We start from the raw sequence: 26,465 nt of genomic DNA, 5'->3' as shown, positions 1-26,465 counted from the left end.
TGTTATTTATAGAAAAATAGAAAATTAAAATAATGATCATTATAAATATTATATTTAATATTATTTTAACTATTATTTTAACCAGTATAAAGCTATTTATAAAAGAAAGGCTTAATGGTCACAAAAACATAAAAACGTGTATTTTTTTAAACGAGGAGGTTTGTGGTTCTCATCCGGTTTTGGTCCAAACTGGACCACATGTCTGCTGTAGACCTCTATGGGACATCTCTGCGTCATCTGTTCTAACAGTAACGACAGGTCAGACCTTGTTTTCTTATTTTTGTGTCATTAAACTGATTTTCTGCTGTACTCTGTTGACGGTCTCACCTGTCTGCAGATTCACCTGCAGCAGGCGGAGCCTATTAACTAATAACTCCAGTTGTGATTCATTTTCTGCATTAATCCAAACCTGATCTGTTCATCCTGGACACGCTGAGGCTTCTGGTCTGTTTCTAATCCATGATCAGATTGTAGTTTTCTGTGACTTTTCTCAAGTGACCGCAGCAGCTTCCATTTGTAAAGAACCACAACAGTCTGGAAGCGCGTCCTTTGCTGACAACAGCGCCATCTAGTGACGGAACAGTGAATTGTTCCTGAAGCATGAAATGCAAACAGGGGTTTTCTGCACGTGGTCCATGGTGGGTAGTGGTTAGCACGCTCCTCACAGAGAGAAGGTCCTGGTTTGAAACCCAGCTGGGTTCTTTCTGTGTGGAGCTTGCAGGTTCTCCTGGTTCATGTGTTCTCCGTACGTTCATTGATGATCCTGAATGGTTCTTTACATGTGAGTGTGGCCCTCTGATGGACTCCACCTGCACCCTTAACAGCTGTGATAGGCTCCAGCAACCTCATGACCCTGAAAGGGATTCAACCGATTCAGAAGATGGATAGATGGATGATGGATGACATTACCGTCTCTAATGTTTCCAAACTTCTCCAGAAACAGAACCACTGATGTTCTGCAGCAGCTCTGATGTTCTGCTCGTGTGTGAAGAAGAACCAGCAGCCCTGTGGGTTTCTTCCTTTATTTCTTAAGTCTTCTGCATAAACAACCAACATTTGAACAGACAGAATTCTTCAGAGATGAACAGGAGGAGACGGCAGCAGAACCTCTTTAACCCGGTCCACACAGGTTTGGCTTCTTCCCAGAAGTTTGGCTGTCTCAGCCCTGAAGGATGAGGGCGGAGCGTGGACCATCCAGACTCCGCCCACAGTTGGTGGACGGTGTCTGCAGTGAAAAGGAACTTTCTGCTCAGACATGGACCGCGCTGACACCAGCAGATGTAGATCCAGTCTGGACCTTCTGGGTCATAGATGTCCCTGTCTGCTTACAGCCGACTCAGCAAAGGTCAGCCACGACTCTCAAACCAGAATCCAGACCAGGACCTTCAGCCATGTTCTGGTCCACGTGTCAAAAGTTCTGATTAAGTTTGATTTTTCTGCTGGACATAAAGTTCACAGAAGAACCCTGAGGAAGTTTGTGCATCATGATAATCTTATGGTCCTAAAGGTCCGGTTCTGGGTGAACAGCTCCCTGACAGCAGATCTTTCAAATCTCTCCATGTTTCTGAAGAGAACGATGGTTCCCTGAGAAGCACAAGCGGAACCAAACCCTCACTAGAGCGTACGTGAGTTCAGGAAGAACCAGAGGGGAGAGGAGAGCAGACAAACAAGAACTTCAAGGTGAAATCTGGAAAAGGGCAGGACCCTTCAGACTGACTGATCAAGAACCTTCTGACTAACCTGCAGGAACCTCAGACTGACTGATCAAGAACCTTCTGACTAACCTTCAGACTGACTGATCAAGAACCTTCTGACTAACCTGCAGGAACCTCAGACTGACTGATCAAGAACCTTCTGACTAACCTTCAGACTGACTGATCAAGAACCTTCTGACTAACCTTCAGGAACCTCAGACTGATTGATCAAGAACCTTCTGACTAACCTTCAGACTGACTGATCAAGAACCTTCTGACTAACCTGCAGGAACCTCAGACTGATTGATCAAGAACCTTCTGACTAACCTTCAGACTGACTGATCAAGAACCTTCTGACTAACCTTCAGGAACCTCAGACTGATTGATCAAGAACCTTCTGACTAACCTGCAGGAACCTCAGACTGATTGATCAAGAACCTTCTGACTAACCTGCAGGAACCTCAGACTGATTGATCAAGAACCTTCTGACTAACCTGCAGGAACCTCAGACTGATTGATCAAGAACCTTCTGACTAACCTTCAGACTGACTGATCAAGAACCTTCTGACTAACCTGCAGGAACCTCAGACTGATTGATCAAGAACCTTCTGACTAACCTTCAGACTGACTGATCAAGAACCTTCTGACTAACCTGCAGGAACCTCAGACTGACTGATCAAGAACCTTCTGACTAACCTGCAGGAACCTCAGACTGATTGATCAAGAACCTTCTGACTAACCTGCAGGAACCTCAGACTGACTGATCAAGAACCTTCTGACTAACCTGCAGGAACCTCAGACTGATTGATCAAGAACCTTCTGACTAACCTGCAGGAACCTCAGACTGATTGATCAAGAACCTTCTGACTAACCTGCAGGAACCTCAGACTGATTGATCAAGAACCTTCTGACTAACCTGCAGGAACCTCAGACTGACTGATCAAGAACCTTCTGACTAACCTTCAGGAACCTCAGACTGACTGATCAAGAACCTTCTGACTAACCTGCAGGAACCTCAGACTGATTGATCAAGAACCTTCTGACTAACCTGCAGGAACCTCAGACTGACTGATCAAGAACCTTCTGACTAACCTGCAGGAACCTCAGACTGATTGATCAAGAACCTTCTGACTAACCTGCAGGAACGTCAGACTGACTGATCAAGAACCTTCTGACTAACCTGCAGGAACCTCAGACTGATTGATCAAGAACCTTCTGACTAACCTTCAGACTGACTGATCAAGAACCTTCTGACTAACCTGCAGGAACCTCAGACTGACTGATCAAGAACCTTCTGACTAACCTGCAGGAACCTCAGACTGACTGATCAAGAACCTTCTGACTAACCTGCAGGAACCTCAGACTGACTGATCAAGAACCTTCTGACTAACCTTCAGGAACCTCAGACTGACTGATCAAGAACCTTCTGACTAACCTTCAGGAACCTCAGACTGACTGATCAAGAACCTTCTGACTAACCTTCAGGAACCTCAGACTGACTGATCAAGAACCTTCTGACTAACCTTCAGGAACCTCAGACTGACTGATCAAGAACCTTCTGACTAACCTTCAGGAACCTCAGACTGACTGATCAAGAACCTTCTGACTAACCTTCAGACTGACTGATCAAGAACCTTCTGACTAACCTTCAGACTGACTGATCAAGAACCTTCTGACTAACCTTCAGGAACCTCAGACTGACTGATCAAGAACCTTCTGACTAACCTTCAGGAACCTCAGACTGATTGATCAAGAACCTTCTGACTAACCTTCAGACTGACTGATCAAGAACCTTCTGACTAACCTTCAGGAACCTCAGACTGATTGATCAAGAACCTTCTGACTAACCTTCAGACTGACTGATCAAGAACCTTCTGACTAACCTTCAGACTGACTGATCAAGAACCTTCTGACTAACCTGCAGGAACCTCAGACTGACTGATCAAGAACCTTCTGACTAACCTGCAGGAACCTCAGACTGACTGTGAACCCTCAAACCTTCGTGGACCTTTGTTTACGTTTGTTGGTTTTTCCTTGTGTTCCTCAGAAGCTCAGGAACGTTCCATGATCTCCGTAAATTCGGAGCAGAGTTTTCCGTTTCACTCACAGATCAGTCAGAAGGTATTTGCCCCTCCCCGGGGTACTATGAGCGGTTCTTTGGGTAAACTAGTTTCTGTTCTGTTCTGGACTCATCGTTTCTCTGGAACAAATTCAGGTTTATGGTTCTATCGGACCAGTTCCTCTTCAGGTTTGGTTCTGGTCTTTTCGGCTCACAGCTGATTTAACGTTTTCCAATAACTGACTTTTGCATATTTGTTCTTTTGCTGGAGACTTTTACAAACCTTTTCTGAACAAAATGCATCATGGGACATGGAGTCTGCAGACCTCCTCCCAGCTGACCTGGACGTCCAGCCTGGACCTGAGCTGCGTTCAGTTGAGAAAAGTGTTTCTGAGTGAACGTCTCACAGTGAAGAACGTCTGAGGAACAAAGATCCATGAGACTGACAATCACAGGGAACACGTGGACTCACGAAGGTTCTAGGTGGAAGAACGCAGCCTCAGAGAGAAGGAACCATCTAAAAGCACAAAGGCGGCTTCACTTGTTCTTTGTTCTGGAAGTCAAACATCGGAACAACAAAAGCTTTGATACGACAAAAAACCCTCCGCTTTGGTTCTGGTCCAGGACGGAGACGGTCCAAAGCTCGGAGGTTTCTGGTGACGTCGTTGGGCCTCAAACGGGTGCAGGTGCGGGTCAAAGGTCATTTCCTGAGTAAATGTTCACTTTTTTTGGTTAATACACAAATAAACCAAGTTTTTTTCCACTTTTCTCTAAAAATCACGTCACAATATTCGGAAATTGTTGAAAATACAGTTTTCCCCAAAACTTAAATCTGGTTTTAAACTTTTGATGGAAAAAAAGCCCCCCCCCCGCGCCTCCTGAGGAGATCTGATATGTTGGAGGAAGTAAAAAAATAGTGAGAGGTGGTGACACCGGGGGGGTTCAACACTTCAAGCTCCTGGAGACACAACAAGGCTGTGGTGTCCGGAGGACCCCGAATGCATCCCGCTGGTGGGGCGTTTAAAGTCACGTGGCACAGGGTTGTTTCAGATATGGCTTTGGCGCTGGTCGCCACAGGACGGGGTGGGTCAGAGGAAGCCGTCCATCAGGCGGATGACCCCCCCATTGTTGTTTTTTTTTTCAGTCTTTTAGAAAAATAGAAATCAGGAAAACAGCGATACAAAAATAAACGGAGAGTCCGTCCACACGACAGCGTCACACTGAGATGGACTCGTATTGCACAGAGAGGGATTTCTTCTCCACTCAAGTCAGTCATCACCAAAACCAGCGGGGCGTAAAAAACGCCAAACAGATGGTTCCCATCGCTCTTCCACCCCCGCAGCTCCAGCCGGACTCCATCAGGCAGCCGCTCCACCCCAACCCGAGGGACAACCGGACGTTTGAGCGGGAACGTTGGTCGAAGGCACAGACTTCCCAGGTGTGGAAGTGCAGCCGCTGCTTCCTGGAGGAGGGACTTCCTCCTCTTCAGGTGGGGGCGGGGGTGGGTGGTGCTGGCCCTCTGTGGACAACAGAGAGGAGACAACCTTCAGTGTTCTGTCAGGAATCCTTCCAACGACACCCGACCCTGCTGAACCGACGACATGCAAATGTCAGAACAGCTGGAGGAGCGTGTGATCTTTGAGATTCTGGATCCACTGGATCCCAAACCAGGACTTCAGAAAACCATTGTTCTGCACAAACAGAAGGTTTTGGGGGCAGATCAGGATCCACTTAGAGGACAATAACACAGAAAACTCGAAAGCACACATTGTAAAACTTGAAGGCAATATTGACAGTTTGAAAAAAAAATACATTTACAACTTGAAATAAAAAACTATGAACCTAAAAATGTTACCAAACGAAAAATAATGTGTATCAGTTACAGTTTGCTGTTTTTCATTTTGTCTCTCTCTTTACTCTCAGTCCTCAGTTTACACTTCGGAATATTTGCTTTCACCGTTGGGCCTACTTTAATGTGGAGGCGGGCCTTTGAGCCTATTGGCTACCGGGACATGATTGATGTCATGTGACCAAGGTTGTGGTGATGTCAGCGTCTGTTGTTGGTGCCGCCTGTGCCATCTCTCTTCTGATGTACCCTGAGAGAGCACCATCCCTGCTGTACGCCACAATTCCATCAGTTTTATTTCTATAGTCCAACCTTACTACACAGTTGTCTCAACGGGCTTCACTAAATGTACTAAACATAAAATCGGTTCTAAGGAACCTTCAGACTGACTGAGCAGGAACCTTCATGAACAGGAACCTTTAGCTGATGGCTAGTCTAGTCTAGTCTAGACTAGTCTAGACTAGACTAGACTAGCCTAGGCTAGATTAGGGAAGACTAGACTAGACTATACTAGACTAAACTAGCCTTGCCTAGCCTAGCCTAGCCTAGCCTAGCCTAGCCTAGACTAGACTAGCCTAGGCTAGGCTAGATTAGGGAAGACTAGACTAGCCTAGGCTAGACTAGTCTAGACTAGACTAGACTAGCCTAGGCTAGTCTAGTCTAGTCTAGACTAGTTTAGACTAGACTAGACTAGCCTAGGCTAGATTAGGGAAGACTAGACTAGACTAGACTAGACTAGACTAAACTAGCCTAGCCTAGCCTAGCCTAGCCTAGCCTAGGCTAGGCTAGATTAGGGAAGACTAGACTAGCCTAGGCTAGGCTAAACAGACTAAACTAAACTGGGCATCCCTGCCCTTAGACCCTCCTTCTCTCTAAGGAAAACTCCTAAAAAAACAAATTCCTAGAATAAAGCAGAAACCTAAGGGGTGTCCACGTGAAGGAGGGATCCTCCCCCAGGACGGACAGAACTCTTAGAGAGAATTAGCTTAGAGAGAATTAACTTATCTAACTCTACAACTACATATTTAAAGTCTAGCGGATGAGCTTCTTCCAGATGGAGTGGGGAGACGGCTGGGGGCTACAGACGAGCCAGAGACGAGGGACACAGTCAGGCATAGGAGCACGGATGAGCCAGAGGTAAGGTCCACACTACATCCCATTATCATTTGAGGAGCAGGAAGTAACAAGGCAAGCCCTTGATGGTCATTGTGAGATGTCCAACAGTCTTTGTAGAAGTGTGGATGCTGCTGTTGGTGCAACACAAAAGCAATAGAGATCAGACACTCAAACACCAACACTTCCTGCTCGCTCCTCTATAAACTCTCATTGGTTCTCGTACGGCCGTCGGACAGAGGCAGACGTCCGTCTGGGGTGAGATTGCTCTGCATCCCGATGACGTTCAGGACTGTTCTTAAATGGCTGGAAGTTCTTCCAGTTCTTTCTCCCGGGGAGAGCTCTCCTCAGCGCGGCTGGGGAACCTCCTGCTGATGTGGAACGTTGGGACGATCTCTACGGTCTCAGAGGTGTTCCAGCTCCAGGTCAAGTCCTCTCTACACTTTTACAGGAACATGAAAACCAACTCCCACACCCACAAAACCTTCCCAAAATGCATCTTGGCTGCTTCTGCAGAACGGTGAAACCCAAACTGGGTTTCTGTTAACCGCATCGGTAAACAGGTCTGCATCCAAACCGCCTTTAAATGTCACCGAATGTCTGCAGAGATCCTGAGATCCTCTTACAGCGCCCGAAGAAATGAGCTAAACCAAAAACTTCTGAAGGACGGAAGCCTAAATGTACCAAACTTAGCCGTTCCTTTGAAATACCAATAAGGTTTTGTTCCGGGGTTCCTTTGGTTCCACCATGAGGACACATGAAGTAATGGCGTGTCCCTGACTTAACGTCTGAAATGAAAAAGATGGAAAAATGTTTGCAACCTTCTCCAGGGAGACGACTGCCTAAAGACAGAGCAGCCGGGTCAGACGATGAAGGAACCAGGTCTCTGTGTGGCTGAAGTGCTTTTGTGCGCGGCGTTCCTGGAAGTTAATCCTTTAGCGGTGGCAGATGGTGCCGGGAGCATCCACGGCTCTGCCCTCAGCAGCTACGGCCGGTCTGAATGATTGCAGGGCCCGGGCATTAAGTTGGATCAGTGTAATCCTGAGCAGCATATGCAGCAGCCAAATCCAGCAGCAGAACCTTCTCCTCCACCAGGAACCCTGAGAGAAGAAGGTGAGGCACGAGAACACCAGAACCCTGCCTGAGGTTCCACAGACACGTGTTCACCGGAGCCTGATGAGGCTACAGCCTCTGTGGGATGCTGCTCTGATCAGAGGCCTTGGTTTAGGTTCTATTGAGATGTTTTGGGTTCTAAATGTAGTGGGTTCTAAAGCAGTTGGGTAGCTCGGTTGGTAAGGTGGAAGGCTGCCATGCAGGAATCCAGGGTTCGAATCAACAATCGTACTAGGGGCAATTAACATATCAATGGTGAGCAATGAACATCACTCAGTTGGGGCCCTTGGGCAAGACCCTTAACGCTTCTGCCTCCCAGCATGAATGATCCCGGTGACGGTCAGAGGGACCGTAGCCATGAACTGGCAGCCACGCCTCTACCCTCAGCAAGTATGAATGAATGATGGACACAATGGAAGAATTTGAGTGTCTGGAAAAGAGGATCAATCCATGATTATTATTATTATTATTATTAACCCTTGTGCTATCCTAGGCACTTTAACGTTGGGAGTGGGGTCATCTAGACCCACTAGACCAGGGGTGGGCAATTCCAGGCCTCGAGGGCCGGTGTGTCTGCATGATTTCCAGACATCCTTGCCATACTCATGGCTGATTACCTGGTTCAGGTGTGTCCAGCCAATCAGAGCATGGTATGCTGGAAAACATGCAGGAATGCGGCCCTCAGTGCCCACCTCTGCACTAGACAGTGCTCTGAACCTTTTTTCTTCAATGATTTGGGATCTTCACTGGTGTCCATGGATTACATGAAATCTTTCTACCTTTATCCACCTTTGTCATGGTAGGGAGAACACGTCAATGGAAGGGGGGGGGGGCATCTAAGACATCACAAGGGTTAAAGGAAATATAGTGGGTTCTACAGTAAATATTTGAGTTCTACAGCAGATTTAGTGGGTTCCACAGCTGATGTAATGGGTTCTAAAGCAAATGTAGTGCGTTCTAGTGGGAATTATGGTGGGTTTTACAGTAAATATTTGTGTTCCACAGCTGATGTAGTGGGTTCCACAGCACACGGCTGGTTCTGGACGGTTCTGCAGAGAACAGACGTCAGAGCAGCTCATCCTCAGATAAACAGCCTGCTGTTCTCATTAGCCTACAGTAGGTGGCGCCCCAGGCTCAATCATTTGCTGCCTTCACTTGATTTGCTCTGACAATTACTTGCAGGCTGAGCTTTCACCCACATGTGACCCTGGGGTCAGAACTGGCCGGGTTCTGGGTGGATGTTCTGGACCGAAGCGGGCCGTCTTCTCTCTGCTTCACACACCGCCTGACCTCTGTAGATCTAATTTTACATGACGATGAAAGCGATGACATTTGGGCGCTCACGCTCCGGTGCTCTCATGCCCCTCCAGACTATTTTCAGCCGGCGTGTGTCGTGTGTTTGGCGAAGCAGCGCAGATTGGAGGCAGGGATCTGTGTTCACGCGAAAGCGTCCTGCACGCCGCTCACAGCGAGTGTGTGCGCAGAACGAGCAGAGCAGTTGGATGTGATGATTCACCGCTGAGGTTGTGAAGCATCACTCTAACCTGGAGGCTGCTTCTGTTTATTTCCCTCTCCTCCTCCTCCTCCTCCTCCTCCTGCTGCTCCTGCTGCTTGTTTTTTTCAGAAAAGAGGAGACATTTGTTCTTTTGCTGTCAGCTGATGGTTCATTCCTGGTCACCGCGGTAACCACTCACAAAACAGCTGAGTTTGCAGGGGTTTTCCGACCTTGACCTCGTCCTCAGAGTGCCGTTGCCATGACGATAAGAGGCAGCTGCTGGGTCAAATGCAACACAGAGTTTAGCTCCAGTGGTGACGAACACAAGTTCAATGCTCGCATTATTTTCATCTCAGAAGATGATTCAAAATTATTTTTTAAATGAAACTGCTGCCATCTCCTCTTTCTGCTCGCCGTTCTGTGGTCGATTATCCAGGGAACTTGTTGATGTCCAGAGTCAGGAGAAGGAGCAGCAGGAACTAAAGGAGTGCCGCCATTTTGGCTGCATTTCCAATAATGCTGACTGAGCATGCTTTAAAGGGCCTGTGGCATGCTGTTCTTCAGCCTCTGAACCCTTGTGCTATCTTAGATGACCCCCCCCCCTTCCATTGACGTGATCTCCCTACCATGACAAAGGTGGATAAAGGTGGAAAGATTTCATGTAATCCATGGACACCAGTGAAGATCACAAATCATTGAAGAAAAAAGGTTCAGAGCACTGTCTAGTGGGTCTAGATGACCCAACTCCCAATGTTAAAGTGTCTAGGATAGACCAAGGGTTAAATAAACGATTTCCATGAATATGATAATATTTTACCAACAAAGCACACATTTCTTTCATAAAGTATGAGGTATTTTCTTGAGCTTTATTCCATGACTCGATCCTTGAGGCTCCGCCTCTCTTTCTTTGTGGGTGCCGCCCATTTCATGACGTCATCCTAGAGCCGGCCCAGGCAGCGTGTCTGCGTTTCTCCCACGAAAACAAACAACATCCAAACTTTTACATAGATGGATGCGCAGACTGTGCATTTAAAATGAAAGCGTTTAGCCGATCACCGCGAGTTTCACAGAGAAAGTGGGTGTGTCTGTTAGCCTGGGGGCGGAGCTGGCAGCGCAGACTCTTCCTGGAAGGGGCGGTCCTTACTGGTCTATGTCTTGTTTTGGTGGATTGGGAGGGGCTGGTGCTCAGAGAGCAGATTTTTAGAGGAATACTCAGAAATGGATCATGATACCAATTCGTTTTTTTTCTCCTGATGAATGAACGTTATAATACATTTAAAAGCTACAAAAAAAGATTTTACATGTAAATGACCCTTTAAGGTGTCCACTGTACTGCAGATTTGATTTTATAGGGCCAGCAAATCCCTCCATTAATCTATCTATCCATCCATCCACCCATCAATCCATAGGTACCTATGGCGGCACGCTGCCACCAATCCAATTGTCTTGCATGCAGACTGCAGGGCATTATGATGGTATGGTATGATGTCCATGTTTGAGTGCACGTGTGAGTGCACGTATGAGTGCATGTGTGGCCCTGCGACAGACCGGTGACCTGTCCAGGGTGTACCCCGCGTTTGCCCAACAGTAGCCGGGATAGGCTCCAGCAACCCTGTGACCACGAAAGGGATACAGCAGGCTGAGAAAATGGATGGGTGGATGTTTCTGAGTGACAGATGAGGTAATGGAGCTGCTGTGGAAAGAAGGAAAGTCAGCTGTTGAAGTGATAACTGTGCTGAACTGAGAGGATGTCTCAGAAAAGATCAGGACCGGCAGAAGCGCCTGCTGCAGCTGGAGAGTCAAAGGTAGGCGGCGGTCCGCTCCACTTTCAGCCCAACCCTCTCTGACCTCCGGCTGGTGGAAACAAGCCGGGAATTATGTACTTAATGACAGGGAAACATAAATCCCAGCAGCACAGGTCCTGGTGTCAGCCTGAGCGGCGTGCACGACTTATCCTGAGCCAAAGTGTCTCTGCAACCATTACCGCAAAGTTTAAAGGATCTGCTCACAAAGGGAAACTCCCACGCCTGAAATCCGCCCGCTGAACCCGCCCCCATCTGAACGCCGCCGTACAACCCAGCACACATTATCCATAGCGCCCTGCTGTTGCAGAAGGATCATGGGAAATGTGTGAGTGTTTCCGTGTGTCAGCCATGTAGAATTCAGATGAGATGTTGGAGGACGAGCTGCATGTGTCAAACTGAAGTGATCTTCATGGCATGCATGGTTAGAATTCTGCCCAAGGAAATCTTTGTTTCAGGACTTTAACGACAGGATTTCCTTTCATCCCCTCGTACTGCACACGTTTCCGCTCATCTGCGCCTCGGTTTGAGCTTCACAGGAGGTTTGGGTTCAAGTTCAGGTTCCTTCCAGCTAAAGTCTCTATCAAACTCATGGTTCAGTTCCATCCATAAGGTTATGCTCTAACAGCACCAACATAAAAGCATCGCGCCCGAACAAACATGAAGGAGCAGAGGAGGAAGCCCAGACTTTAGCTGCAGGTCCATTTCCACCATCTGGAGACGCGAGCTCCATCCTACAGCGAAGGTCCACAGCTTCCACTCATGACTCTCACTGTCAGAAGATCCCAAAGGGGAAACCTAGACGGCACATCAGCAACATCAGGGAGCGTCTTAGTCCCAGCTGTCCGTACGGTGGATGCAGGCCGTCTGCGGGTGACAAATGCTCAAACCTGTACGGAACATCCAGGTGGGCGACGGCTCAGTCAACCCGGGGGGGTTCTGCTGTCAAGCTGCAGCGACAGGTCGTAGTGAACACTTCTACAGCCCGTAAGGGGGGAGTCAGGGAGACGCAGGCATGTAGAAGGTAGTTTTGAACCCCCCTCCCCCAAATCCTGCAGAATGCGTGAGGATCCCGTTAATGCTGTTCACGTGACACGTGCACGCTCCTCACTGCAGCCTGACTGTTAATGTGGAAATTAGACAATCAGCATCGTTTCTGTGGACGTCCTACAGGGAAATTAGGATCACGTGCACACCCCGTGCGTGCACGTGATCCTCACTTAAACACCTTACTGATGACCAGGGTGTGGCGTCAGGAGGCCATATGGCAGCATCACCTATACCTCATAGGTGCACGTGACTTCCATTAGCCTTACGAATATTTCACCAAACACTTCCTCCACGCACAACAATGGTACGTTCCATTTTCATGGCGTCCCTTAAGGCGGTCGTATGAGCCTGGAGGGAACTGCAGACACGCCTGCGCTCCCCTTAAGACACAGCCGCTAGGACCCTCCACAGACCCGACAACCCAAAAGCCCACAGAACCCGCACGGGTCACTCCCATAGGGGTGCATCATGTGACCAAGGCTTAACCCAAGAACACAATCACTGTCACATCTGAGGTCTGAACCCCCGCCGAACCAAAAGGCTGCAGGTTCAACCCCCCCAACTGTAGCTGATGCAACAAAACAGCAGTCCAAGATGGGTCCAAGAAACAAGGACAGTGAGTTTTGTTTGAATAAAGACAAAAACCCAAAGAGAAACCTTTGGGTTCTTTGATCAGCAGCTGCAGAACCGGTCCAGAGTGTAGCAGAACACGGAAGAACCAAAGTCCAGACAGTGATGTGTGTGTTTTTGTTCATAAAGCCTAAACTGGAGAGCAAAGAGGAGAGCTAGCACTGATGCTAGCTAGCTTCAGTCTCTTTGGCCGTGGTTTGTGCTCCGGTCTCCTGTGAGTCCGTTGAGCTGTCATACAGGTGAGGCTGAGCTGTCGTTGGTTCCTGCTCACTGAGCAGAAATGTTCCTGTGCTGTCACAGCTTTCTGCTCCACTTCATTCTGGTTATTTAACAGTCTGAGATGAATGAGGGAACATTCAGCACTGCTCACAGCCCACGGCTTCACACCCTCGTCCTCCAAGAGTGAAGTGTGATGAAGACGAGCTGCAGGGAGACGGGCTGCTGCTGCAGATATGCAGACATGTTTCTGCGCCGCGCTCGCCCAGCCGGCGCCGCAGCCCAAACCACAGAAACACAGCCATCCCACAACAGATTAGACCTCCAGCAGAGATTTCACCAATATTCATTAATAGAAAAGGAATTAAAATGCTGCCAAAGACAAGAGAGAGAGAGAGAAACTGGCAGAAGGCAATGGAAACACCGACATGTCTTTATATGAGACCAACTTTGTTCAGAAGCGTCAGACAGACAGCTCAGTGCTTTCTAGCTGTTGTGGTTCTGGACTGTGTCCACGTTCACCAGATCTTCCCGCCAGTCTCCGTGCATCACTCTATTCATTACTGGCTCCTCAGATCTGCAGGAAGACGCTCGTTTTTTTGGGGCTATGATCGATCAGCTGAGTCACCAAGTGTGAAGAGGAAAAAGCAGCTGTTCAGAGCCAAAGGGAACATCAGCAGCCGGAAACACTTCCTGTGACGTCTGCGTGAAAAAACCACATCATCATCTCCCACTGATGGAACTCTATGAACCACAAGAAATGACAAAAGCAACAAAAAACCTCTGAAAAGGGAGGATCTGTTCATAGATAAAGTCTTCCAGGTCTTTACATGAATTTATATAAAAAGGTAAAATATTCTAAAGCTATTTCCTTTCTCAGGATTGTAAAAACAGCCAGATTATGAATAAAGTTCCATTTGAATGAAAGCTACAGTAGCCACGCCCACTTTGCGGGCTTCATCAACAGATGTCACGTGTCCTTGACAGCAACCAGCGTTTTCTCTAAGTGTTTTATACTGATTTGTATTGTTGTTACCTTTAATATAAAAACAAACATTTAGGCTAAACGCGTTTTTTCTAAATGTAAAACAGTTTTTTAATTTTGACAATGTGACTCCCTTTCAAAATAAAAGACATCCTAGGATGACACTCATGTCCATCAACAGGTTTCAGAAGAATGAAACTTTCTCTGATCTGGTTGGTCTGCTTTGGCGCTGTGGCGAGCGGCCGTCCTTGTCTCCTTGAACGTCACCTTGGTCGTTTTGGATTCTATTAGAAAAACTATCAAGAGGCTCGATTTTCTCAGCAGCTCTAAGGAAAACCCAAATCCAGGATCTGACCTGAAGAGGTTCACGTTTGGTCTTTGGCTTAGCCTTCATGCAGCTGATATGATAAGGCGCAGGTTCGATTCCCAGCTGCTGCTAAGCGCTAGAAGGAGCTCGCGCACAAACGCTCGCCGTCTCCTCATATCTGTGGTGAAAATTAGACGTGAGTAATTAAATCTGCGCGTTCATGCGTGGCTGATGTGGCACATGGAGACAAACGTGCCGCGTCCCGTCAGCCGAGGAGACGTGACTAAACGTGAGGAGCCTCGTCCGGGGACGGTCAGAGGGAGGCGTGGCCTGGAGGGCTGAAGGGTCATTCTGAGAGACGGCAAAGGATGACGTTGGTGCTGATTCCGGAGTTTTTTTTTAAACATTTCTACGACACATTTCCAGATCAGACGATCAGCTTCCCCCTCCCAGTCTGACTTCCTGAGAGTTTGTTCTCTGCAGGACGACGGGGAGTCCGGTCCCTGGACAGAACCTCTTCCGGTTCCACGCGGGAGAGCGTGCAGCCTCCCTGAAGACATCAGAAAAGGCTCAGCCTGCTCTGTGCCAGAACCAGAACATTTCCAGTGGGGTTCTGAAGAGAGAAGCTCTCCTTGATGACCCAAATGAGCGGGAGAACCAGCTGGGGGGGGGGGGGGCGCTCTGACATTTCAGCTGCTCTGTCTTATGTAACTGCATTAAACGCTCCTCCGTTTCAGCCTCCATGATAGCCCGGCTCCCGCTCGCTCCTCTCCATCACGGAGGAGCGGCGTCCGTCCGTGCGGCGCTCGCAGTGACTGGAGCAGATGATGCAGAAGTGATGCCTGCAGCCGCTCATGTGGAAGCGCTTCGTTCAGCCAGTCTGGTTAGATAATGTTTGGCCCATGCCTCTTTGTTTGCTTGTTTTCTGCTTGTTTGCTTTTTCTCTCTCCGCTGGCAGCAGCGTTTTGGTCAAACTTCATCTGCATCTCCTCCCAGAATAGAACAGCATGGAGGAGGTCCAGTTTACACGTCCGCGTTAAGCCCTCGTCCACACGCCTGTTCAGACATCTGCTTCCTGTTCAGCATGTTCCCGTCCGACACCGCTGCGGCGACCGCTCCAGCGTTCAGAAGCTCTTCTGTCCTCCACTCCTTACCTGTGTTGATGTTACCTGCTTGAACCGGCTACCTGTATGAAGACACCTGTCCACACTCTGAAACAGACTCCAGCTTCTCCACGGGGACCAAAGAGCTGTCGAAGGACACCAAGAACCAGAAACCAGAACCAGTACACAGCAGCTTGGAGAGGCGAGATCAGCCGTTAGAGAAGAAAGATCTCACCTGGCAGAACAAATGATTTGTGAGCAACATGAACTGGTAAATGATCTAAGGAGAGCCACAGGGATAAAGGTTACCATGGTAACACACGACATTGTCATGGCTGCTAGTGCCAGAACAGAACCGTCTGAGGTTCTTCAGAATCCATCTGGACGAGCCAGAGGAGGATTGGGAGAAGGCCATGTGGTCAGACGAGACCCAAATGAAACTCTTTGGTGGAAACGCCTCTCGCCATGTTTGGAGAAAGAAAACCCCCTTTAAAGCACGGGGGCGGAAACATCATGGTCTGGACGACTGATCCGTATGAAGGAAAGCATGAATGGATCCATGTACGGAGAGATTCTGGACCAGAACCTTCTTTCATCAGTGAAACATTAAGGATGAAACGTGAATGGACCTTCTAGGAGGACAAGCATCCCAAACACATCGCCATGGCAACCAAGAAGCATCTGTGTGAGAGGCATTTCAAGGTTCTGGAGAGTTCTATCCAGAACCTGGACCTTTGGATTGAAAGTCGCAAAATATCCCAGCTCTGGAGAAGAACTGCTGAAGAACGGACCAGGCCTGCTGAAGACCTGCAGGACCAGCAGGACCAGCAGAACCCGCAGAACCTCCAGGACCAGCAGAACCTGCAGAACCTTCAGGACCAGCAGGACCAGCAGAACCTGCAGGACCTGCAGAACCTGCAGGACCAGCAGAACCTGCAGAACCTGCAGGACCAGCAGGACCAGCAGAACCTGCAGAACCTTCAGGACCAGCAGAACCTGCAGGACCTGCAGAACCTGCAGGACCAGCAGAACCTGCAGAACCAGCAGAACCAGCAGAACCAACAGAACCTTCAGGACCAGCAGGACCAGCAGAACCTGCAGGACCTGCAGAACCTGCAGGACCAGCAGAACCTGCAGGACCAGCAGAACCAGCAGAACCTCCAGGACCAGCAGAACCAGCAGAACCTCCAGGACCAGCAGAACCTCCAGGACCAGCAGAACCTGCAGAACCTGCAGGACCTGTGACTGATGACTTTTGCTTCACCAATAAGATGTTCTTTTCCCTTTTATCAGAAGCAGAAAATATTTGCATTCATCCTTTATAAACGGTTTTGTGGCATAAAATATAAACTTTCTTTGGGGGTCACAAACCTCCAGCAGAGTCTGGACCTGAAACCAAGTCCTAGTCCCAGACCTGAGTGTCTGACCGTGGAGGACCTCGGTCCACAGAGGAGTTTGAGTCCTGAACAGTTCAGCAACTGATCTGAGGATCCAAAGAGCCTTCAAGGCGGTTCTGACAGGGGAGCAGCTGGGATCATGGTACCACAGAACAAACTGGAGGTTCTGGTGTCTTCACTGGGGGGCTGCGTTTCCAGCCTGATAACAGAACCTTTGGTTATTCCTGCACAGGTTCTCCATCTAACAGTTCCCGTCCTCCTGCATCCACATCAGCTTCCCCCGCTGCCATCCTCCCTCCCTCCTCTAGACCAGAGTTTCCAGACCCGGGTCCTCGGGGAACCTGTCCTGCCTTAGATGGCTGCAGAGTGGAACTTCTAAGGAGGTGAGGTTTCACCCCCCCCCCCCCCCCTTCCCCTGAACTGCTAAAATAAAGGAAAGGCATGAGAAATGGCAGAAGGGGTGGGGTCACCGAAAAGGGATCAATATTTTTCCAATAGATCTGACTGTCATAGATCTGGTTCTCATAGATCTGGTTCCTATGGATCTTTTTGGGCCTCACAGAGTTTTTCTGCTCTTTCTTGGGGGCCAAACGATTAGCTTACATAATGTCCTCTGAGCCCCCCCCCCCTCATGTCAGGGACCTGGAGCAGCTCGGCTGAAAACCTTTCATTATCAGACTCCGATGAGGAAGTGCTTTGTGTTTGCTCAGCGGCACGCTGGCGGCTGCAGCCGTCTCCTGGCGTGCTCCTGTGGGGGTGGAGGTGGGGGGGTCACGCCGCTGTCAGGGCCTCTCGTCATGCCCCTCTGGGGTCTGGCTGCATTTCTGCTGGTTTTCCTTCCGCTCCGCCTGTCAGGAGGTTCCTGCTGCTTCGGTTCTACGCTCAGTGAAAATGAAAATCTTCAGAGAACTTCAGCAGAGTCTCATCACCAAACAACATTCTTTTCTTTTCAAAGCTCCTCCAGTTTCTTTGAATTGTTTCCATTTTCAGTCAAATATTTGTAAAAGGAACTCATTTATTTCATAGACAAACATTTTGATCTTTGTTTTTCTATACATTTCTTTTTTAAAGGTTAATCTTCTCTGGATTTCTATTCATTCATATTTTAAAGGGATTTAGCCGACGGAGCGTTTCTCTTTTTTTGTCGTCTGTGTTTTAGTCTGTTTTCATTTAAGTTTCTGTCTTTAACTTTTGCAGCATCTTCATCTTCTGTAAGTGATTACACACGAGAGTCAGGTGTGTGGCATCCAGGAAGTGTGCGCTGGGGTTGCTGGGAGATGAAGTGCACTCAGAAGTCTGCGGGTGACCAGAGGGGGGGGACCGAGGTCTGACCTTTGACACCCTGGATCTGGGAATGCTCCTCATCCTTCCTCGCTGCTCTTCCTCCGCCTCTCGCCTGCTTCTGCAGATGCAGCAGCTCTCACCTGAACATCTGACATTTTCTCCACAAGCTGGACGTCTCCTAGCAACACTCCATGACTCTGTAACAGAAAGACGCCATTGGGCCGGCGGCGCCGCGCTTGACTCATACGGGGCAGAAGTTTGAGTGGGTGAGGTTTGCCCGTCGACACCTGTGCTCCTCCTACGACTGCACCTCCACACAGGAGCTTTCTCGAGGCTTTGCATCCTGCACTGCCGGGGGGGGTCATGTGACTCCTTGGTGAACTGGGTTGACCTTAAATCAACCCTCATGTTCCGGTTCTGAGCTTCAACCCGGTCTGTGGAACACCCAAAAGTTCTGACCAGAAAACAGGAGCCCGTCCTCTGACTGTCATGGATGAAGGAGCTCCTGCAACTCCTCGCTGCACCTCCTCCAAACCTCCTCGTGGTTCTGCCTCTTCACGTCCCGGTCCAAACACGCAGAGCTCACGGCGCCTCCTCCGTTCTCCGTTGCTGCTCCTCGTCCCATCTCTGATGTGGCGGGCAGGCTGAGGTCTGAAGGGCAAACGTGGCCTTCAGTCTGCAGTGATCCACCTGCTCAAGTCTTCCTGGTCAAGTTTTGCTGCCGGTTCTTCAGCATCAAAGTGGCGTTTCCATCTGAGCGTGTTCCCGGCGTGACGATGCTGATGTACACTGACGGCGTGCTGAGTCAGCAGAGGCCTGCCTTCATCTAAACCGTATCAGCCACCCGCTGGTCTGGATTAAAGGACACCAGCATTTCATTTTGAGGAAAAGTGGGATTTGAGATCACCAGGAAGAAGAAGCACTGAAGAGAAAAGGATCATGGGAAACTGAGGAAAACAGATCCATCAGATTAGACTAGATATCAACAGAAACTCAAATTCACTTTAGGGGGGCAGTTGATCAGGTCTGAATGCCAAAACCCTCATGTCTAGCGTCTCACCTCGTCGCCTATTTGGGAATCAAACCAGGAGAAATGCTGCAGCTAACGAGCTTAACGAGCTGGAGCTTTTGTTTGTTTACCAGTTCATTCTAAAATATCTAACATTACCATCTTCTAAATTCTCTATTATTTGGGGTCTTGACCTGGTTATGAACATGACCTCACTGTCTGTTTATTTCTATTGATCTTTCTAGGTTTTTCAGTCCTTCTCCTGATCAAAAGCATCAACGGTGAATCGATCCGGAACGAGGATCGTCTACAGCATCCGAAGATCCAGGAGAGCAGCAGGCAGCTCCATCATCCGAACCACATGACCTGTGATGGCGTCAAGGTCAGAACCAAACGCCCAGATGTGAAAACGTTTGACCTCGGTCAGAGGCTAGCCAAGACCAACTTTAGCTTCAGGATCAGTTTTTATTTTTGAACTTTTCGGGAGAAATTTTGAGTAATAAAATATTCCTGTCCTCCTCCTGATGATGTTTCTTTCAGGACAGTTTCTGTCCATCTGAGGTGGTGTTAGAGAACCAGCTGCACAGAAATCTGAATCTTTTCAGTTCATTTTGATCAGGAGTTGATGAGACCTGAAGGATGTCAGCGGACAAAGGAAGCGGTCAGAAGAGCTAAACTGTCTGGATTTTAGATGTACAAGTGTAGATTGCGATGTAGAGGCTGGTGCTGGAGCTGCCGGACCCCCCAGGATGGACAGAGTGAGCCTGCAAGGCAAGGGTCCAGAACAAACATGTTTCCTCTGGAGTCCGGGTCAGCGCTGCCAGGCCGGGCTCGGCCCAGCGGGCTCAGCTCAGCTTCGCTCCCTGGCTGCTCTGTTTGTTCCGGCTGCAGCTGAGGACGCCTCTGCTTGTGCACGCTCCTGTGCACTTGCACACGAGCGCCTCTTATGTAACGTCCTTGCAGGGAGTCAACGGCGGCCGTGCAGAGCAGAGTCCGGCCTGTGGGGGGCGTGGAGCCAACGAGGATCATCTGGAGGAACCGGACGGCGGCGTCCGTCCTCGTCTCCAGCTGAGGTCACTTTTAACGGCTCTAATCAGGCCTGACGGTTCTGTGGTTGAAGGTCCAATTACCCGAGCGGCAGCCGCTCTGCAGATTTTCTTCTGCTGACACATGCCCCTCGGATTTAACGCAATTAGGAGGACCAGAATAGCAGCATGATATCACATGTAAACACGCTGCATCGTAGGTTGGTCATGGGGGGGGCGGCTCTGGTGAGTCATGTCTGATTTCTCTGAGCTCCTCCTGAAAAGGAGCCGTCGCTCAAGCTGTCAGCTTCAGCCCAACTTCTCTAATCCCTCAAGTTTCTGAGCTTAAAGTTCAGACTGACATCTGCACGGCGAGGCGTTCAAGGTCACACGGCTTCAAACAAGGCCTCCTACGGAAGTCCAGAGGGGACAAAAACAAACCGTTGCAGTCATTTGATGCAATAAAGAATTAGTCAAACAGCTGTGTTGTACCTTTAAATTGGAAACAAAAATGAATTCTGGGATTGGAAAGAAAAAAAGGGTCAAACTTGCTTTTGTAAACGTTTTGTTTTAAAAAATCTTCGGTACATTTTATCCACTTAATCTGGTTTCAATTCCAGACCAAGTCACGGTTACCAAAGCAAACGTGACGATCATTTTTAAAAACAGATCCAGAGACCTTTTTTCCTAAATCCGATCCGGTTCTGTCCTCAAGTGGAATTCTTTTGTTCATTCTTAAGAACCTTTCAGAACCCAAAGGTTCTGTCTGCAGGATCCTCAGTCACAGATGAACGCCATCAAAGCCAGCAGCTGCAGCAGAACATCAGGCCCGTTTTCAGGAACCTTTAAGCAAAAAGGAACTTCACAAAACCTCAACGTCTATCAGAGCCGCCATCACACACAGGAAATGAATAAACCAGCCGTGAAGCTAGGAGGTGGAAGGATCATGGTAGGGGCTGGTTCTATGGTTCTAGGATCTGCGTGTTCTTTGGTTACCAGCATGATCTGAAGACTCTAAAGCTGCGTTCACACAGAACATGATCCGCGCATCACTTTCACGATGGCAGCCTCTCTGAATTCGCTGCTTGCCGCCTGCCCAAAAATATGTTCATAAGCTTGACGTGTGGGAGGAGCTACTGCCAGAGGATTTGAGCCTGAACGGTACGCGGAGCGGCATGCGACGTTTAGAGATCAGGTTTTTTGATTTTGAAGAGTTCCACAAAAGCATCGGTAATCGTTTCTATGTCTGGGTTCATGACATCATTCAGAGACTCTCCCAAAACGGCGAGGTTCACCATCTACTGATGTTTCTGAATGACGGCGCTGTCGGTATTTCCGTGACTCTGTGACCCAGTTTGACGACTTCCTGTTCCACATTAGTCAGAGGAGAGAAAACGTAAGAATAGCATTAGAGCAACTTTTTACTACTATTGAAAATAAGAAAAATGTCATAAAATTTATGATGACAAGGATCAGATTCTCCCTGTGTTGGAATTTGACTCCGCCCACTAATAAAGTCACTGAACATGTCAAGTGCCCAAAGCTGTGTCCCTGATTGGTTGGCGCTCACGGTCTGACATCTGTACGTTGACTTAAAGATGAAACTGGGCGTGTCTGCCGCGTGAATCACGCTGAGTGTGAACGCAGCTTAAAGCTTGTTTGAAATTCAGTCAAACATCCAAGTTTAGTTCCTTTAACCAAAAAATGTTCATTCAACAAATACAAACCACACCCACCATACAAACCACACCCACCATGCAAACCACACCCACCATACAAACCACACCCACGATACAAACCACACCCACCATACAAACCACACCCACCATACAAACCACACCCACCATGCAAACCACACCCACCATACAAACCACACCCACGATACAAACCACACCCACCATACAAACCACACCCACCATACAAACCACACCCACGATACAAACCACACCCACCATACAAACCACACCCACGATACAAGTCCTCTAATGTTACGAAGATCCTGCTAAAAGTGTCAAACACGCTGGATTCATGCATTCATGGCGGCTCCACTGCGCTTTAATGGTCAGATGAGTTTTTCTCTCTTCTGCTTCCAAACTTTAGGGAGATGTGAAAATCTGTCCAAAAGAACATTTAAAGCGTCAGCAGATATTTGACAGAGAATGAACATTTAAAGAAACGGGGGTTTATGCACCAGAACAACAACAGGAGGTCAAACAGTCAAAAGCCTTGAAAACCAGACTTCAGATGGCGCCGTCATCAGAAATCAGGGATCCCTTCATGAGGACAAGTTTTGCTGCAAAATCAACTCAAATTCTTTAAAGAACATGAAAAAACATGATTTCCTGTCTAGAAAAGTGATTGATGGAAGTAAAGTTTTGAGTCAAAAATGTTTTTCTTTCATTTAAAAATGATGTACATACATGTCCATAAAGGAATAACTGCTCCTTCATTTGCATCAATGAGCAGAAATCAGACAAAATATTGAAAATAGATCGAACTGTAATCATTTTTATTCCTCAAATAAAACATGAATAGCTTTAGTAAAAATTTGTTTTCAACTATTTGAACATTTAAAAAATAAAAAGACTAAAAAGAGAAAAGATCAATTTAACGTTTGGATCATAGAAAACTTTCATAAATAAGTGAAGGAAAAACGTTTTTCCCACCAAGAATGTGACTGAAATGTGTCTTTTTAAAATGATCGTTTTTCTGTTTCAGGAGGTTGTGACGTAGATCAGGTCGGACTTGTTCCGGACGAGTCCGACTTGAACCGAGTCTGAAGCTGAGAACGCAGCTCTCAGCTGCCATAAACATGCGCGCACGCTTGACACTGACCTGATGTGTGCGCGCCTCCTCCGTGCACGTGCTCCCCGCTCCTGTCGTACTTCCACTCAGTTTGTCAGAAAAGTTCGATTTGAAAGTTTCAAACAGGAAAAGGAAAATCCGTGAAAAAAGATCCTCTGTTTTCGTCTGAAGTCTGTGCGCGTGAGCGTGAGACCCACTCGAGGTTCATGTTCAGATTCCGTTAATCCTCTGCGTGTCCAGAAATGATCCCATATCCTGACGGCTGCGCGCGCGCCTCACTCCCGTTTCCCACTAGCTCACGCGCAAGTTTTTTCCTTAATCGAGCACGCGCGGACAGTTGAGGTTGAGGGTTGAGACCTTTGAGCCTGTGCAGCCCGGGGGAGGGGGGTGAGGCTGGGGGGCGGTTCTGCGGGCTCGGGCGGGTCCGGGTCTACAGGTCTGTCTCGCGCGTGTCCAGGCAGAAGGCGTACAGGGACTTCTTGAAGTCCACGCTGCTGTTCGCCTTCATGTTCTTCTCCCCCCCGTCGCCCCCCTCGTTCTTCTCCGCGTCCTGGGACTTGGCGGAGGCCCGGCTGCCCCGGCGCCGCGGCTCGGGGCTGGCGCGGCCGCTTGCGGGCTCGTCCTTCAGGGAGGACTGGTCCTGGTCGGTCTCGCGGTGGTAGAAGTAGTTGAAGTTGGACACGATGACCGGAACCGGCAGCGCGATGGTCAGAACCCCCGCGATGGCGCACAGCGAGCCCACGATCTTCCCCCCGACCGTCACCGGCCGCATGTCCCCGTAGCCCACCGTCGTCATGGTAACCACGGCCCACCAGAAGGCGTCGGGGATGCTGGAGAAGTGGGACTCGGGCTCGTCCGCCTCGGCGAAGTACACGGCGCTGGAGAAGAGGATGACTCCGATGAAGAGGAAGAAGATGAGCAGCCCCAGTTCGCGCATGCTGGCTTTCAGAGTCTGGCCCAGGATCTGCAGCCCCTTGGAGTGGCGGGACAGCTTGAAGATCCGGAAGACCCGGACCAGGCGGATGACCCTCAGGATGGCCAGAGACATGGCCTGCTGGCCGTTCTGGTGCTCCTGGCCCTGCTGCTCCGCCAGCTCCGTGCCCACCGTGATGAAGTAAGGCATGATGGACATGATGTCGATGATGTTCATGATGGTCTTGGAGAACTCCGACTTGCTGGGACACGCGAAGAAGCGCACGAACAGCTCGAAGGTGAACCAGATGACGCAGGTGGTCTCGACGATGAAGAACGGGTCCGAGAAGGTGAGGGAGGGCCGCGGCGCCGTGCCGTTGTCCGGCCGGACGCTCACGGCCAGCTCGCGCTCGTCCCGGAACTCCGGCAGCGTCTCCAGGCAGAAGGTGATGATGGAAATGGTGATGACGATCACGGACACGATGGCGATGCCCCGCGCCGGACTCGAACTCTCCGGGTACTCGAAGATGAGCCAGACCTGCTTCTGGAACTCGTTCTGGGGCAGCGGCTTCTCCTCCTCCTTGATGAAGCCCTCGTCCTCGCGGAACCGCTCCATGGCCTCTTCTCCCAGCTGGTAGAACCGGATCTCGTCGGCGAACACGTCGATGGACACGTTGACGGGTCTGCGGATCTTCCCCCCGGACTGATAAAAGTACAGAATCCCGTCGAAACTGGGCCGGTTCCGGTCGAAGAAGTACTCGTTCCGGAGCGGGTCGAAGTACTTGATCCTCTTGGCCGGGTCTCCCAGCAGCGTTTCCGGGAACTGGTTCAGAGTGCCCAGCTGGGTTTCGTACCTCAGCCCGGCGATGTTGATGAGCACCCGCTCGTTGCTCTCCGCGTCCACGTCCATGTCCAGCAGGTCCTCGTCGAACAGGTGGGGGCTGTGGTCCGCGCGTAAAAGCGCATCCATGGCGTTCTCGCTGCAGCTCAGCGTGGTGTTCATGTCGTTGATCTTCCAGGGGCTCAGCTGCTGCCGGGGGCTCCCGCGGGTGTTCAGCTCCTTCCCGCGCTCCTCTCCCAGCGCCGTTTGGACGAAGCCCGGTTGAGGGACCTCCAGCGCGTGCCGGCAGTTCTCCTCGGCATTCCCGCCGCCGCCTTTGGCGCCGCCGTTTTCAAAGCTCACCAAGGCGATCTCCATGCCGCTGCCATCCACGGTCACTGAAGCAGAAGCTGAGGGGGCGCGTGGAGCCCGAACATCCCGCAGGTTTGAGTCCGGATACAGGGGGGGGGGGGGGGGGGGGGGCTGTGCGCGCGGAGCTGAGCTCTGGATCACGGCTGCTCCGCGCGCGGGGGCATGCGTGGAACGCCGCCGCTCCGGAGCGCCGCAGCTGGGAGAGATGTCAACATCCAGACCGCGGGAAGAGACGCAGACCCGGATTAGAGAGCAGCCGCGATGATCACTCCTGACGTCAGGAGTGAGGCTCGCGCGCTCAGCCGCCGCGGAAAACCGAAACACGTCTGAGAGGAGAGAGAGATGCGCTCCCTCCCTCTCTCCAGCAGCGGAGACGCGCTCCGTTTGTGGCACAAAGCGCGCGCACGGCGGTTGCATTTCTGTGCTGTCAGTCAGCATTCAGAGACACCCCCCCCCTCCAAAAACACAGGGACGTGAACTCTTCTAAGGAACATTTGTGCAAATATCTCCATGCGGAACCAATATGTTCTCTGGGTTCTCCAGGGAACCCTTCACACCCACCGGTCTCAGAGGTCGAGTCCTCTGATCTGTTTTCAGAGCGTTCCCAGTTCCCTTTTCATCCTCTGACGTTTTAGTTCTGTTTTCTAGGACATAGTTTCTGCAGAGCGGCAGGAGTCTCTGATTTGTGGGCGGGGATTATGTGGGAGATTGATGAAGACTCTGGACTCCAGCTCTTCTTCACGCTTTGAATGTCCTTTTCAAAGAATGCCCCCCCCCCCCCTCTCTCCTTGTCTCTCCCAAAGCCGTCCTCCCACGTGACCAGCTCCTCGCCTTCTCTGCCTTTGTGTCCGAGTCCTCTCCTGTGGGGGGGGGGGGGGCGGCCCCCGGGCGGCACTCTGTCCTTTGAAGGAGCCTTTTCTCCAGGATCTTCTTTGTTCCTTTCAGCCGCGCTGGTCAAAGACCCTGAAGGAAACACGACTCTCCTCGTGCTTCTGTGACGTCATCGAGCCATCACACACCGCTGGAAACAAACTGTCAGCTTTTGGTGATGAAAAAAACAAACAAACAATCAAGTTGAGGTTTCAGATGATGAACGCTGAAAGTTTCCAGTCGTCACTGATGCTCCTCAGCTTGGAGCTGGCGGCGTTTCCACCTCCAAGCTCATGACGTCACATTCCTCCAGAATTCCTGTGGTTTTTGTGGACCAAACGAGCAGAGACTCGTCCCATGACAATGCTCCAGAAACTCCAAACGTTTGCAGTTCTGCTCGGCCTACGCCGTTCTGGACTAAGTGACGTCATCCATGAAGCTCCAACCAGCTCCAACCAGAGGGGGTCGATTCAGTCACCATTTCTGCACGACACGGACGTGATTCAGACAAAAATGGCAACTGAATTGACTTTCTTGATCCAAATGGGTCAGAGTCAT

The 26,465-nt window shown here is 49.7% G+C and overlaps 1 protein-coding gene and 1 long non-coding RNA gene across 2 annotated transcripts; one reads left to right on the top strand and one right to left on the bottom strand.

Moving 5' to 3' along the window:
* Positions 1–1,004: 1,004 nt before the first annotated feature.
* Positions 1,005–26,222, bottom strand: LOC105353871 (potassium voltage-gated channel subfamily A member 1-like). Its single transcript, XM_023952665.1, has 2 exons — positions 22,964–26,222; positions 1,005–5,272 (listed from the first exon to the last, which is right to left on the bottom strand). Exon 1 carries the CDS (start codon positions 25,473–25,475, stop codon positions 23,364–23,366), a length of 2,112 nt encoding a protein of 703 aa, XP_023808433.1. The 5' UTR covers positions 25,476–26,222; the 3' UTR covers positions 1,005–5,272; positions 22,964–23,363.
* Positions 16,605–19,625, top strand: LOC105353870. Its single transcript, XR_908577.3, has 2 exons — positions 16,605–17,193; positions 19,349–19,625. It is a non-coding gene; the product is annotated as an uncharacterized LOC105353870 (long non-coding RNA).
* Positions 26,223–26,465: the final 243 nt, after the last annotated feature.

This window comes from Oryzias latipes, chromosome 23 (genome assembly GCF_002234675.1).
Source record: "Oryzias latipes chromosome 23, ASM223467v1".
Lineage (NCBI taxonomy): Eukaryota > Metazoa > Chordata > Actinopteri > Beloniformes > Adrianichthyidae > Oryzias > Oryzias latipes.
The sequence above is the reverse complement of the archived record's forward strand: the minus strand, read 5'-3'. Positions and strand labels throughout refer to the sequence as shown.